The following is a 16913-nucleotide window of genomic DNA, read 5'->3' as shown; positions in this document are numbered from 1 at the left end:
CCCCGAATTTTGTTTTTCTCCTCAGAACCATAATGTAAACATGTTGAGTGCCCAGTTCCCATCCCCAACGCTTCACACACACTACACCAAAAGTCCCGTGTCCCACATCTCAAAGGCATAGAGCTCCAGCAGGAACTCTTAGAGGAGGTTCGTATCTTTCCCAAACCTCTGCCCCCACACCCAGTAGGTAGCCTTACCTAGGCAGTAGTCCTGTGGTCTTTTTTGAACCTGAGGCTCTTCTCCCTCCAATCTCCCATTTTCTTGTTAGTCTTCCACCAAACAACAATTTCGATCAAGTCACAACCATGTTTAAAAATCATTACTGGCACCAAAGCAGTTTGGCCAGGAGTCCAAACACTTGAAATACTTGTACTCTGCAATATGACCCCAGCTGTCCTTTTCAGCTGTAATTTCCATTATTCCAAGCTGGTTAAACAGCTGATCAGATGTTCTCTCTGCTTTTCCAGTCTTCTTACCTGTACACCTTGAACAACGGTGTCCTGTGCTATGCAAGTCTCGCACTGTATTTAATCAACCCTCTATTGTAAAATACTTTAGAACTAGAATATAAGTGAATCAATAGGTAACTTGGCATCAGAGTTCTTGTTCTAGTTTATTTTTTTTAATTTTTATTTTTCAATTACAGTTGACATACAATATTAGTTTCAGGTGTACACACCAATGATTTGACATTATATAACTTAATAAGGGATCCCAATAAATCTCATACCCATCTGACACCATACATTAGTTATTAGAATATATTGACTATACTCCCTATGCTATATTTTACATCCCCTTGACTATTCTGTTATTACCAATATGTACTTTTTAATACCTTCCTTTTTTTTCACCCAACCCCCTAACGCCCCTCCCATCTGGCAGCTATCAAAATGTTCTCTGTGTGTATGAGTCTGTTTCTGTTCTTCTGCTTGTCCATTTTTTTAGATTTAATTGTTGATACGTGTTTATTGCCATTTTATTGTTCATATTTTTATCTTCCTTCTTCTTTCTCCTCCTTCTCCTTGACCCTTTAACATTTCATGTAATACTGCTTTGGTGATGATGAACTCCTTTAGCTTTTTCTTGCCTGGGAAGTAATTTGTGTGTCTTTGGATTTGAAGTGACAGCTTTGCTGGACAGAGTATGTATTTTTTTTTAAAGAATTTATTTATTTATTTTTAGAGAAGGAAGGGAGGGAGATAGAGATAGATAGATAGAGAGAGAGAGAGAGAGAGAGAGGGAGAGAAACACCAATGGGTGGTTGCTGGGGGTTCTGGCCTGCAACCCAGGAATGTACCCTGGCTGGGAATCAAACCTGGGACACTTTGGTTCCCAGCCCGCGCTCAATCCACTGAGCTACGCCAGCCAGGCCTTGAGTATGTATTTTTTTTTAACTGGCCAAGTCAGTTAAACCTCTTTAGGCCTCAATTTTCACATATGTAAAAGCAGAGGATTTGTGTCTGAGGTCTGTCTTTGATTCTGGGTCACCTGATGACTATGATAATTGCTCTCTACTCTTGTTAGAAAAAATGGGGGGAAATTGAGGTTATATACTTCGCTTACATGAAGAAACCCCTCAAAACTCCCTCCATCCCCTTCTATTCTCTTTAAGGTTGGTCTCAAAAGGAAGAGAAAGAAGTGGGGAGGGGCTATAAGAGGCATTTTGAACTGTTTTTGTGCAAGAAGTAAGTGAAACTTAATTTCTGTTAGAAAATACTTCTGTACATTTATTTTCACATTGTAGAAAAAGTTACACATTTTAAAAATATATATAAATAAATGAAATGGTACATAAGTCAGCCACAATGAAAGAAATAACATGTACTTAAAGAAAAGAATCGATTTCCGCCACACAAAAATCACCTACACTCCACCGTCTTTTGGATCAAATGGCAGTGACATATAAATGCAAGGTAAGTACTGGTCCATGAGTGGTATAAAAACACCCTTGATGCAGTCACTTAGGAATTGTTGAAGAAAAAATAACAATGCTAAACAAAAAAGCTGAGAAGCTAAATAAACAGGGGAGTTAATCTACCCCTTCCTGTTTCCAACTTTTAGGAATCTAAGTTCATTCAAAATTTTGACATATACAACCCATAACTACTCTCTCTTCTTCAATAACTTCAGAATGGTAGTTTTAGCAACCTTAAAACTTGACAGCTCTCTCAATCTCCCAAAGTGTTTCTGTACTCTTCTTCAGAGATCAACGCGACCTTTATAAGGTAATACCATTCTCTCCCAGGATACAAGGAACCGTGAGGGAAATCTCATTTATTCCAGAGAGACCCTTAATTATGATGGAAACTGGATGCATTTTCCTAAAACTCTGCAAAATACTTTCATTGAATCAGCCAGAGAAAGGCCAATGGCCCAGGAAGTATAACTTTTCATTTGAATAATTTCATAGGTGCTGGCAATCACATCTTTGTGGACACTTTCCCACTGCTCAGGATCTTTATTGGTTCCTATGTCTGAATTCAGATCCTTCAGAGAGACTCCATGCAGGAACAGGAGAGTCTCCGTGCTTTACAAGGACCCACCAACAACAGCTTTCAGACTGCAATACCAAGCTTTTGCCCAATCAAGAAAGGAAAAGGGGCAGTGTCCAGTTTACAACCACCTCCAATGACATGTTTTTTGGGGAATTTCACTTAATTTTCAGGCTATATAATTTAAAATATACATGATATACATGTATATTTTAAATGACATGATATACATAAAATATACATTGGATGATATACATGATATACATGTATATTTTAAATGACATGATATACATAAAATATACATTGGAAACAGCAATCATCTTGCAGTGAGGACTGTATTGAATATTATTAGAAATCATGGATTTAAATATGGCTACATTTTATCAGACTAAGTTAAGGTGGGTGTCTCCCTTTTCCTGGTGTGCACCTGCTGTGATAATCACTAGGTTGGAGTTTGCAGAGAAAGGTATTCTTTGCTGGCAATGATATTTGGTATTTCTGTCCAAGGCCTGCCATGTGGAAGATCCATCATTTGGCCCTTGTTCACTGGATTCCATAGTGTCCATCAAGGCAAGCTCATCACACAAGCCTTGAAGCAGGATGCTGATGGCACAGGCCATGCCAACCCACCCAGTTCCTATGATGGAGATCTTATTGTGATAAATGGCTTCCTCTGAAATTAAATTCTTCATAAGCTCACACTTGACAGTTGCCATCCTGGACACAGGAGTAATGGGCCAAGGGCCCCTGAGTGGGATGCAGACTGGCTGGTGGGGACACGGTGCCAACCCCAGACTCAGATTTGCTCTCCCAGTGCCCACTCTCCAGCTGGCCCACAGGACTCCCACAGCCCAGCTCATGGCCATTCACTCAAAAGCTGGGGGAAGAGGATGGAGGAATGCAGCACGCAAGGTCTGAGGTACGAAAGAAGGGAGCTTGTAAAGCTTGGCCACCTCCTCTGCCTGCTACTGCTTCTGTGCAAGGCCGTGAACCAATGGACAGCCAACCCCTCAGCGTGGTACTGAGGCTGCGCAAGGCAGGCCCAGCTTGTAAGGTCTCACAGCAGACTCTATAAAGTATAGGGGTACTCGGAATTTGTGGTGAATTCGTTCTGGAACTCCTGACAAGCACCGAAACCAATGAGTACCAAGTGATGAAGCATTTTCACTTTCAGGGTTGTGTCATGACTCATACAAGTTCTAGCAAGTGCAACAAGTCTCAAGCAAGTGCTGAGTGCTGAAACTTTTTTTTTTTCATCAAAATGTGACAAGTACCAGGTTTGGCAAGGTCTGATGATTACAAGTACCAAGGTATGAGTGTACTTTTTTTAAAAAAGAAATTTTATTGTATTTTTTCCATCACCATTTATCCCCCTTATACCCTCTTCCACCTCCAGCCACCCTCCTCTCCCCAGCAATCATCACACTGCTGTCCGTGTTCATAAGTCCCTTTTCTTTCTTACTTGATCCTCCACCCCCAGCATGGTCATCCTGCACTCTCTGTCTGAGTCTGTCTCTCTTTTTTTTTGTTAGTTTGTTCATTAGATTCCACATATGAGTGAGATTGTATGATACTTATCTTTCTCTGACTGGCTTATTTCACTTAGCATAAAGTTCCCCATGTCCATCCATACTGTCCTGTTGCAAAGAGTAAAATTTCTTCTTTTTTATGGCTAAGTAGTATTCCATTGTGTAAATGCCCCATAGTTGTTATATCCGATCATCTACTGATGGACACTTGGGCTGCTTCCAAATCTTCACTATTGTAAATAACACTGCAATGAACATAGAGGTGCTTATATTCTTTTGAACTAGTGTTTTGGGTTTCTTTGGATAAACCCCCAGAGGTGGAATTGCTGGGTCATAAGGCAGTTCCATTTTTAATTTTTGAGGTGTCTCTTATGTCGTGCTCCATGTTGGCATTTCTTGAGATAGGCCTGTAATGCTATGACTATCCTTAGGTCTGCTTTTGCTGTGCCCCACAGATTTTGGATCATTGTGTTTTCATTTTCATTTGTTTCAAGGTATCTTTCGATTTCTTCCTTGATCTCATTGTTGACCCATTCATTGTTTAAAAACATGTTATTTAGCTTCCATGTCATTGTGTATTTTTCTGTTTTCTTCTTGTGATTGATTTCTAGTTTCATAGCACTGTGGTCAGAGAAGATACTTGAAATTATTTCAGTTTTCTTAAATTTATTGAGACTTGTTTTGTGTCCTAACATGTGGTGTATCCTAGAAAATGTTCCATGTGCACCAAAAACAATGTGTATTCTCCTGCTTTGGGGTGAAATGCTCTGAAGATGTCAACTAAATCCATTTGATCTCGTGCATCATGTCTGGCCACTATCTCTCTGTTGATTTTGAAGGTACTTCTTGAATTTAAGTTTTATAAACAAAACTTCTCTTTAATATTTAATGTGTATAATTGGTCAACCCTGATTTTTTATTTTTAGTATGTATGCCAATTAAAACTGCTTTAGTTAGGTACTGGTAAAAATAAGGTTATATTTTCTGAAATGTAACATACCAGACCAGTAAGGAGCCTGTGCAAGATTTCCTTGCATATGAGGAAGTGGAGATCCTGTTGTACATTGTATTTGGCTTGAGAACCTCGTACTTGGAAAGGACTCCATTGCCTTTATGCCAGTCATGACCATGATCCACGAACTGTGAACTCTTAAAGCTTTCAAGAAGCTGATCACACCAACCCCTCACCGTGCACACAGTGAGCCCTGGCCCATGGCGTGCAAGGCCAGGGAAGACCCGCTCTCTGGTAGGGCAGCAGTGGCCATGCTCCCCTTATTAAACCATTCAGGGCTTCTCTTTTCAGGCAATGATACTACTGTAACGAGTCCAGCCAGCATTCCTACAGCAGCAACAACCCAAATGTAATTATTGAAAACAAGTAAAATAAATAGATGTAGATAGAGTAAGTTTTTAGGTGAACTTTTCAGCATTATTTACATTTTATGGTATGTTTATTTAATTTCCCAAAATCTTTTGGTAACTTGAAACCTTAGAGTTTTGACAAGTTAAATTAAATGATAAGTCAAATTAAAATCTTAGAGTATCTAAATCATTTCTAAATAAGATAAAATATTGTTAACATTATTTGTTAAAGAAGTTTATGTTTTTTAACTCCTTATTACAGAGAAACTAAAAGATAAACTTGGATTTGTAGTATGTTTTATACTTTGTTAAGAAAGCATATGTTTCTAAACATTGTGAACTGTCTGCCAGTATTTCTTCTCAGAGGAATCACCACATGGCAGATGATGCTGGCAGGTGGAAGGGCCCTTGGGTGGGAGGCCACGGCCTCAGTGGATTTGGGAGTGGTATCCAAGGCCAAGGTTGAGGATGGGATCAGCTGGGGTAAAGCTGTGGAGCTCGCAGAGGCGAGGCCAAGAGCAAGCTGAGAATGAGGAGTGGATCTGGGTCAATCCAGGTTGCCGAGCTGGGCCACCTGATCAAGGACATGAAGTTTCAACCCCTGGAGGAGGTCTATTTCTTCTCCATGCCCATCAAGGAATCTGAGATCACTGACTTTTTCCTGGGGCATCCCTCCAGGAGAGGTTTGAAGATTATGCTATTGCAAAAGCAGACACACCCTGGCCAGAAGATGTTCAAGGCATTTGTCTCCATTGGGGACTACAATGGACAAGTTGGTCTGGGTATTAAGCGCTCCAAGGAAGTAACCTCTGCCATCTGTCAGGTCATCACTCTGGTCAAGCTCTCTGTTGTCCCTGTGTGGTGAGGCTACTGGGGGGACAAGATCAACAAGCCCCACGCCGTCCCTTGCGAGGTGACTGGCCACTGTGGCTCTGTGCTGGCACACTCCCTCCTCACCCAGGGGCATGGACATTGTCTCGGCCCCTGTGCTCAAGAAGCTGTTGATGATAGCTGGTATTAACAACTGCTATATCTCGGCCAGGGGATGAACTTCCACCTTGGGCAACTGCACCAAGGCCACCTTTGATGTCACCTCTAAGACCTACTACAGCTCTCTCACCTCCACCTCTGGAAAGAGACTGTTCACCAAGCCTCCCTCCAGGAGCTCACTGACCACCTTGCAGGGGCCTGCCCCAGAGTTTCTGTGCAGGGGACCCAGGCTCCAGCTGTGGCCACCACATAACTCTATTCAAGAAAAATAAGGTGGTTAAATCTGTTTAAAAAGTATATATATATATACACATACACATATATATAATATACATATATACATATATATGAAGGGCTTCTATTTCCAGAGGTTATGAAATATATTCATACATTTTCCAATCTAAAGAATGCTAGTTACTTACCTTTCAGTTGTCATTAGAAATTAAGGTTTTTAGGGTTAAGACTTTTAATTAATATGGAAGGAAATAATATGTATTTTCAGGAAAGAAGATATAAGGTATGGAAATGCATTTTTGAGGAAAGATTCACAAAATGTTACTTTGGGAAAGAAATTTTATGTGAGATAAAGCTGGATAAAATTGAATAAATTTGTTACAAAAGGTTTTTTAAAAATAAGTTTTAATATCAATATTGTACTAAAGCTAATATTTTTCATCTTTTAAAAGGTTTTTTAAAAATAAGTTTTAATATCAATATTGTACTAAAGCTAATATTTTTTCATCTGTTAAAAGCACAAGCTTTCTTGGATGATTGGTCTGCTCTCGATATTTTGAAATTTTTCTGTCAAGAAAGCAAAGATTCTGCTTTATCAAAATAATTTCTGTGTTTTATGTCACCTTAATCAGGTCTTTAATTAGTTAAGAAAACAGGAAAATGTGACCCATCATCAAAATGAAAATCACTGAACAGAAACAGACCCAGGTACAGGGAAGCTAAGTGATTGCCCCAAGCTCAAAGCTCGTTACTTACAGATCCAGACTTTGAACCCAGGCAAGAGTTAGCGTCCACGCTGGAACCTCCGTGCCACTCTGCATGTAGTGTGGCAGGACAAACGAGCTGTTTCCAGTCTGTCTTATTAGTGGAGATGTGGTGATGACATGAGAGGTGGCTTCAGGCATATGGCCAGGTAGAAGGAGTGATTGCAGTGAGCTGCAGTTCCGCCAGCTCGGAGTTTCGGACTGCTGGGTGCAATGCCTTGATCATCGGGGCAGCATTGTACAGTATTTTAATAACCGAGGGACCATTCATTCAGTAACATCTATTGTATTCTAGGCATTGTCTTGTGTGCTTCAGATGACCATCATCTTAAAAGCACTTAATATATGTATTTTTAGATAAAAGTACTTTAGAGAGAAAAGTTACAATGAAATTTGGTTTATTCACTTGAAGTTAGGTCTAATACTCTGCCCTGCCTATTTTCTAGGGCAGTCAGATGGATGAAATGTGATAAACCTTGTGAAATAACTCGACTGCAATAAATCATTGTATAATTCTAATGCAGTGATGATAATCAACATAGTACACATTTCTTTTCAATGTCTTGGTTGCTGCAATGAGAGAAAAGTCAAATGCTGATCAAGTCACACATGGACAAATGACCCCGAGCGCATGAAACTCATCATACACCCAAGGTGCACAGCGCCTCTGGGAACATCTGCTAACTGCTGCATTAAACCCAACACTTAGGGGCTTCTTGTGAACAATACAGTTTATCTAGTTTATTCTCCTATATGGTGCTCAGTCCTGTCTCACATGTATATTGTAAAATATTCCCGTTCGTGAGAGTATGCATTTAACTTACAAGCTCCTTCCTACCACTACAATCCTTCTTTTGTGATCCCTCACAGCACCTAACAGTGCAGTCAGGAAATAGTTATTTAGTTGAATCTGTCTGTGTTTCAAGGGTAAATGTTTAGACTTTCTTTTTTCTATAATAAATAATATAAAGGAGAGGTATAATGCTGGTTTCAGTGTTTTTTTTTCATTTATTATATAAAAGAAAAAAGTAATGCAGTTGGTTTGTACACATTGAAATTCCATAAAACATATCCATAGAAATTAGTATACTATATGCATGCACTCTGCATTTTCTTTGTTAAATGTTTTAGTTCACAAAAATAACAACACATTTTTTCCTTTAAAGCCACTAAAGCAGAGGGAGAACAAACATGCAGCACTGTACACATTTGCATAGTATATTTTACCCAGCATGCCTTGAAGAATGCTACACATTTACCTACATAAGAAACATAAAAGGGGGGTAAATTATCAAAATAATAACTAAAGTTTAAAGAAAGAAAAAATTACGTGACAAGGGTGATTTTTCCCTGCACTTTGTAGCTGGCAATGTAGCAATAGCTTGGGATCCCAGCAGCCCTCTCAGGATCATAGGGAAAACTTTCTACATCAATTGCCATACTGGTTTTTATTAGTAGTAAGTTTCTGTTTTTTCCCCTCCCACCACCCCTTCAAAATAAAAAAGCTAATAATGGCTTTATGTTTCAAAATAGTATTTAGTACAGACAAAGTGAAGGATCCCTAACTACTTTTTGTTGTTGGAACACTTTTTATTTATCATTCTGACTTTAGGCTGTGAAAAATATAAAGCATTTCAAACATGTCTGAAATTCAGAGGAACTCTATGAGCTTACTTGCTGTTACTTTTCTGTAGTTGCGATTGAAAAAGAAATAAGAACAGTAAATATAGTATGAGTCTTATCACAAAGTAAAATTTAATAAATGTTATGGAAGGGAATAAAGTAAAATAAGTTACATCCACAGATTGCAGGGTTATGAAGCAAATTGCTGGAAAAGTATTCTGCAGCAAGTTAGAAAGATGATAAGTGAAATATATATGATAAAACTTAGAACTAATGCTATATCTTTTTAAAAAATACAACTTCCAATTTTAACAGTGAATTTGTTGCAAGTTTGTGCTATAACAAATGTGCTTCTTTCTTCTCAATCTATTTTCATATTATTGTCAAAATATATATATCTTTATAACTTTGTACTGTACAATATATGTTTTTGCTACATTATTTTTCTACTGCTAATGCAGATTAGAAGTAACAACATAGATTTATTTTGGCAATAAAATGCTTTCATTTTAATAACATCCCAGAAAATATTGTAAGGCATATGAAAAACAGTATGCAACAATATAGCATTAATGGTCCTGTATCTTTAATACATCCCTTATGCATACAGAATTCACACTGATTTCAGTGAAAAGTGTGTGAGGCTGGCCTGCGAGTAGGGTAAGAGTGGTATTTATCCCTACATAAATATAGATATAGCCATTTGTTGAGAAATTTAAGTGTTCGAAACATAACCAAGAACACTTAACCAAGTATTGCAAAGGTAGAGGCCAGCTACTTTTGGTTCTTAAATAGTTCTCATTTTAACTCATAATTTCCAAAGAGGAAGCATCAGTGTATTTTCCAAATCATTCTGAATTCATTAGAAACATTTTTTATAATTTTCTGCAAACATTTTACATACATTAAAAGAAACAAAGGAAAGTTCCGTATGTAACTATGACTCCCCAAAACTAGTTGCCCTTCACTCATTTATACATTTTTTTCATAGTAAGTAGGAGTTACAGCCCTTAGTTGAGATTATCTGATAAAATATTGTCTAGTCTTCTGATAATGTCCCTTGATTGTATGAAGCATTTGGGATTAAATCATCTACAAGCAGACAGAGATAGTTGCTATATGAGTATGTATTTCCTTTGAGAATGTTTTAAGAAAAGAAACCTTCAGAAAGTAATTTTGAATGTTCTAGCTCTCTGTCCATGTAAAGCAATTCCACTATTTGACTCGCTTGACGGATTAAGTGAACCACGAGACAGCGGCCCCTGCGGTCTCCCTGCTGTTGCTCGGACTGCTTTCACCCCCACTGCCCTTTCAGAGAGCCTCGCTGTTCTCTGACCTGTAGACCCAGCTTGAGAAAGCAAGTTAGTAACAGCTAGAGTATGAACAATACTTAAAGATATGTGGAGCTAAGCAAACAAATTTTATTATATAATTTCCTATAATGTTTTCATTCATATAGTCATTCAAAGAGGAGTTTTATATAATTAAAAAGAAAACAACATGCAACATTGTCATGAAAGACAAAGGCAGAACTAGAAAAGAAATGAGGGGTACATTCCCATTTATTTGAAATACTTTATAAAGTTTTTTTCAATGACATGGGAGTCCAAGAAAATGTGTAGTCTTACCCAGGAAATGCCTAAGTATCCATAGGAGAAGTCAAGGTTCGACGAGATTAGAATTCACACGCCAGCTGCACTTGAACAGCAGGTACCCAGACCTGCTCTCTTTTGGACTTAGAATGAGACGGCATAACAAGCTACACACAAAGGCAGTTCCCCTGCAGTGTGATTTGTTCCCTGTGGTGAATGATTCATTACATTAGCCTTGACTTCTAATAAATAGTGAACCAATTCAAAGAAAACCTCATGAACATGGAAGAAAAGAAAGGGTATCAAGAGTATTTTGGAAACAGTTTAAAGGGAAGGTACAGTTTAACAATTTATGTATTTAGCTTTGCAGCAAGGTTAGCAGTAATAGTGATAAATTTGATCACTACTTATTGAAAAGTGTTTTTCTCTTTAAAGACAGCTTGTCTTCTCTAGAGAAGAGGTAGTATACATATCAACGTATAGGGCAATTTCTATGGTGGTATTACATTGTTTTTATTTTTAACAAATAACAAAATAAAATTGTATAACTAAGAAAATACACTAGCATGCAAATTAAGGTTATCTAGAAATATTCTTAACTGACATCCTGGGTCTCAACATTTTATGATATGTTCATTCAAAGAATTTAAATTTGCAAACCAACTATTGGCATGATTTTTTTTTCTCCCTCCCTTCCACTGTCCTAGCTCCTATTATGAATTTTAAGGCCCCACACAAAAGACAAGTTCAAGTATGCAGGTATGAAAAGAGGTTAACATTCCAAAAATACAGTTTGCAAACAACAATAATAAATCAAGTGATTCACAAATTATTTAAAGGGAACAAATAATTTGCTCAGAATTTGTTTTATGTTTAAAAAATTCATTTCCTTAAGGACTAAGTGCAATGAAATATTGTCACATAATTAAGATTCTCTTATTAGGAAAGACTATCAGTCTAAATTGTTAATTTCAATTTTCTTTCCAATAGAACTGTATAAAGATAAGAGAGAATCATTAGTCATTTATAAACATTTCTAAGTGTTGCTTTAAATATTGGAGTAAACAAGATCACATTATTGATTATAATATTGAAGTCACATTATAGCCTTGAGAATTAATATCAGTATTGGCAAAATGCACTCCTTTTTTCCAGGACTACATTCCCACATTGTCACATGAGTCTGCACTGTTACATGTCCAATGACTGAAATTACAGAATATGTAACTTACATATTCTGAAATTCCATATACTGAAATTTCAGCATATGTGGTTTATACTACAAGTCAAAACAGCCTCAAAATATTATAAGACTTCTTTCTCCTGCTTATCATTTGCTATTTTCAAATGAAATCAGTTAAAAACAAATTATTTGTAGAATATGTATTTTCCAAAGGTGTTTGATGTGCTTGGCAAAAATAAAACTTTTCATTTAGTATATATCTGTATTTTAGTATCATTTACACAATAAACTCTAAGGCTTAAAAAAAGGAAAATGCATCTCTTACTCATTTGGAGAAGATAAACATTACAAAAGGAATGGGAAAAATATGCCATATCAAAGTAAAATTTTAAATATATCTATCAAGAAAATATACATTATACCCTTTCCAAGACTGTTAGCTTTTGAATAAGATGCAAAGCAAGACAGATGTGGACACTTTGTGGTAAATGACAGGTTGGTTTGTGCAGATATTGAATGGACCTCTCTCTTTATCGGCATGACACGGAAGACTTAGAACAAGGCTCTGAGAGGCCTTTTAAAACAAGTGATTTTTTAAAGTGAAAGAATATGGTAATCTTGCTGACTAGGAAATATATGTAAATGCTGTTATAGCTACCTGCCATAAAATGTAAATATCTTAAAATAGTTAGAGGACCGGATTGCTAATGCTACTACAGAAAAAGCAGAACAGCTGTCTAGTCTAAATTTATACACCTTGGCGCACTCTTTGCAATTAAATACTTTAATGAGCACAAACAAGAAACCAGTAAAGCATCTAGAAAAATGTTTTGGCTAATGTTTTCTTTCTCATGCAGATATGTGCTGTACATGTAATAAATATATTTTGTTTGCTGGAAAGTGCTCTTCTGTGCTCTAACAAAATATTCAGTAATGGCAGTTTACATGTTTATTAAAGTGCCTAATGGATATAGCTCTTTTAAATGTCTTAACTGAAAGTTCTGTAGGCTTCACTAGATGACAAAAGAACCTCATAAGCCAAGATCACTTGTTAACTTTTAGAATTTACTGAGCCCCTATTTTTGAACTGTATCAAATATTTGTGATAACTTACATAATTATAGGCATCTTCATATCAGTGACACAGGTTCATAATGGAGTGTGCACAGTGAACACGAGGGGAGGGGTGGGACGTCAGAATGGGGTTCAAGACATGTATAATTCATAGAGAATATGGAACTTATTTTCACAGTAAGGAAAATTATTTAACTGGTGCATGCTTTGAGATTCTAAGTATCGAAAGGCTTGGTGGGGGAATTACGATAATAGAAAATGAATTATTATTGTTTTCAAAAAATAGGTTTTGTGACATGTACCAGTACAAAAGGACTTTTATGCGTGGTCCAGTTGGGGCTTTAGAAAACACATGCATTGTGGACTTTTAGAAACAAGAGCCTTTTCCTAAAGACATGTGTGTATTATATAAAATGGTCAATTTCAATAATTTCTTGGGTCATAGTGAATCTGAGTCTTTTTTAAAAATATAGGACAGAAGGACACTAATTCCATAATTATAGCCACTGGAAAAACTATGAAGACTTAATATGTGAAGAGGAGTGTTGATTAAAAATAAGATGGCTCAATCTCCAAATTCTTTATAATTCTTTGCAATAAAAATGCGATGTTTAGTGAACAAATATATTCTGAATCTATGAGTTTATTTTTATTGCAAGCCTTTAAATTCATTTGTTTTCACATTTTCAATTAATTGTTTTGTATAAACACATCTTTCAATATCAAAATTGAATGTGTCTATGTAAAACTAACATCTTTAGCATAATTATAAAGAATTTGGGGAAGGGCTAGAGCATTCAGATATTCAAAGACAGAGGCTGAGTGAAGCAATGAAAAAGTACTCAGTTGTGTCTGGTGGGAAATACTGAACCCATGTCTGCAGTAAGTGGATGGATAAGCTACCACCTGGAGATGTTTAGCTTTGCACTCAGGAGGATCTGTGTCCACCCTCACTACCTGCCTGCAGATTCCTGGGTGTGCTTAGTTGTGCTCGGATTGATTAAAATGGAAACAACACCCCATCTTGCCTTTCATATACCCAGCTATGATTGGGCTTCCCTTGACTCTTCTTTCTTACTGAAAAAGAAATTTTGAGATTTTTTGCCAACTGCAAAAGAGCTAACAGTAGTGACTAAACAAAAAGCAAAACACTTTGAAACAACAGCTGTGCCAGGAAAGAAAAATATTAAAATCTTGAGGAGACTGTGTAATTTCTGCATTAATTTGAGATTTTTTGGCACTATCAATATATTTGGTAAGTTAGAAAAGCCATTCTGGCAACATTAACATGTATTAAAATGTGTGTGTGTTCCAACTTTAAGGGTAAATTTAACTTTCAGCAAATAAATGCCATAGCTGGTTTTGGCTTCTATGGGTATTTTGATATCCTCATTAGTGTTTTTCAGATTTTTTTAAAGGGATCACAACATGCTCAAGTAGACTTTCTAGTCAATTCACCCAAATTCCAACAGGAATTGGTTTATAAATTGGTTCCAACTGGAACTGGTCATTTGGAATTTCCAGCATGGGAAATTATTTTATATGTGCCTCAATAAGTACCCTAAATTACAAATCGATGTGTCTAAATCTAATGAAGAAAATAAAGGTACTGTTATGTAAATGTTGCACTTAAAATATCTATATGATTGGGCATCTAATATCCATCCAGACTTAAGGGCATAATGTACATTTTTTTTGCCCCTTACTTAGCATCCAATGACAGCAACCCATAAACACAGTCAATACTGTGCCATACTTGCCAAGTTAGATGATGGGTTTATCCTAGCAGTGCTATGGCAAATTGTCAACAAATAAATTTTTTGTTTGTGTCAGCAGACTCAAAGCCTGTGTCGGGAGTCATGGCTATATCCCCCGGGCGATCCTCGGCTCCTGTGGGGTTTGTAAGTGTCCTGGTATGAGTCAGGGTAATCTTCTTCCACGAGAGGGTAATGATCTCGGCTATGCTGGGAACTGGAAGACAAGCGATTCCTACTCTTCCGAGCCCTTTCATTGTGATAATTTTCATCAGAGGTCATTAGACTTCGTCTTTCAATTGGAGAGTTCTCTGTGGAATGGTTGCTGTGCCTTACACGCTGACTCTAAAAATATCAGATAGTTCATTGATTAAATAATGTCAGCTTCATTCATCTAGAACACATACATGTGTGTACAAACAGTAGGATCCATACAATAAGATGCTGAATATCTGACTTAATAAAGCATTTTGATGCACAAATGATCTGCTCAAAATATCTGATCTTATTTATTTGGGACATAACATGCAAATATGCCAAAATGCTGATAGTTTATGAATTTAATTACATAATGCTGCATGATTATGCTTCCTATTAAAATACAGTATTGAAAGTTAACAGCTCAATAGAACTTAACATATTTAGGAAGGTCTAATAATTCCACTTCTGTTGCAAAAATGAGGGGTATTTTACTACTGGCAAACAAAGTTCAGAATAGCATCTATAACTTTATTTCTCTCTTGAACTGATAAAATCTTTCTCTGCTTATGGTCACACATGTCACCTTTAACTATTTGAATGTTCCTTATAGCATTTAAAACTATTTTAATGCAACTATGATTTATGCTCATAAAATAATGCATTTGTTTCTGTGTCCTACATAAATGTGATATTCTTTCTGAAGGAGTATACAATTATGTAGTCAACTAATTGACACATTTACAAATCTTGCTTCCTCAACTTGAAATGTCCTGCAAAAATAATCCTTAGACATAAACTAAATTCCTCTAACACCATTGATTGAAATTACCTTCAGACACTTATTTAATGGCTCAGAAAATGTCATTCAACATTTTTCTTCAGATCATGGGAAAACATGTATCACCACAGCTGTCTACCTGCTTAGAAGGGTCACCTGAGTTGAGAAACAGGACGGTGATAAAGCCAAAGTGCATGTCCTCTAAAAGACACTCACCTTCACACAGAAGGAAACTCAGTCAACAGCCACAGCCTATGCCTTTAAACTCATTGGGGTCTAACAATTAGATGCCATGGTTACTAGGCAAAATAGGTCACAGGATACAAGTGAAACTGGGAGAACCACTCTCAGTGGACGTTTTAGAGATGATGAGTCAAGAGCGTTGTATTTATAGACAAAGTACATTTCATTTCTATGTACATTTCAGAAGCATATGGTCTCATGCATCCTTTCTCATCCCACAGTGTACAATTTGGAGCCAACCCAAATTAGTCGGTGGAGATGCCACACTCAGAGCAGCACACAGGCAATGAAACAAGGCAAGGAATAGTCCTGGTGCATACATATGTACTGTGTATTGTATACATTATTGTATACAGTATATATGTATATTGTATAGTAGCACATTTCCCATGTTCATTTCCAGCCTGAAAAGCTATTCATTTATATGGCAATTTTTCTGCTTACAAAGATGCCATTTTGTAGCAGAGTAATACAGTTATAATAGCATTTCAGAGAGTGCCATTTATCTCAGAGTTAACTCTACATGATCTTCAATTATGACTATCATTATAATCCATTAATACAAAACTATCATGATGCAAGAGGGTTCAGTTGACTACCTGTTCCTCAGTCAGCTGGAGATTTGGCCACATTCCAGCAGCTGCTTGATAAATGGTAAATAATAATTGGTGTAGAAAGGCAAGACTCACTTTGTATCATAATGCCTCTGGCTCCCCGCATCTAGCTCTGAGTGCAGCACCAGAACAATAGGGGAAAGAGCCTGGGCTCGTCCCCAGCTTCCCTAGAGGACATCTGCCATAGCCGCTGACCAAGGTGGATCCCACACACTGCCAGGAAAACTCAGGGATCTGTCCCTATTTCTGACCACAGCGGTTCTACTTGTGGCACATCCTGTATTGACTGGGCAAGCTAGAGAGCCCAGCAGCCTGTGGGGCAGGATTAGTTAAGCACAGTCAAAAGGTTCATCTGTCCCAGGATATTTTACTCAGCTGGTCACTACCGTATCATCTCCGAGAGGTGACACAGAGAAACAATGGACAGCCTCGCTGTGTAGGTGTTAGTTTCCGGGCAGAGTCTAGACTTAAGAGGGA

General features: G+C 37.2%; 1 protein-coding gene and 2 pseudogenes across 5 annotated transcripts in view; 1 reads left to right on the top strand and 2 right to left on the bottom strand.

The window, feature by feature from the left end:
* Positions 1–1771: 1771 nt before the first annotated feature.
* On the bottom strand, positions 1772–3837 carry LOC114494858 (annotated as a pseudogene).
* A 1795-nt stretch (positions 3838–5632) lies between these two features.
* On the top strand, positions 5633–7043 carry LOC114494857 (annotated as a pseudogene).
* Positions 7044–11439: 4396 nt separating this feature from the next.
* The window catches only part of CACNB4 (calcium voltage-gated channel auxiliary subunit beta 4), a 244066-nt gene continuing 238592 nt past the window's right edge, over positions 11440–16913 (bottom strand). For all 5 annotated transcript variants that reach the window (XM_028509409.2, XM_028509410.2, XM_028509412.2 and 2 more), the window contains one exon: positions 11440–14945. In XM_028509409.2, the coding sequence (XP_028365210.1) occupies positions 14685–14945 (261 nt within the window). In that variant the 3' untranslated portion in view covers positions 11440–14684. The remainder of the gene's footprint in view (positions 14946–16913) is intronic.

This window comes from Phyllostomus discolor, chromosome 4 (assembly GCF_004126475.2).
Source record: "Phyllostomus discolor isolate MPI-MPIP mPhyDis1 chromosome 4, mPhyDis1.pri.v3, whole genome shotgun sequence".
In the NCBI taxonomy this organism is placed as follows: domain Eukaryota; kingdom Metazoa; phylum Chordata; class Mammalia; order Chiroptera; family Phyllostomidae; genus Phyllostomus; species Phyllostomus discolor.
This window is presented reverse-complemented; position numbering and strand designations above follow the sequence as displayed.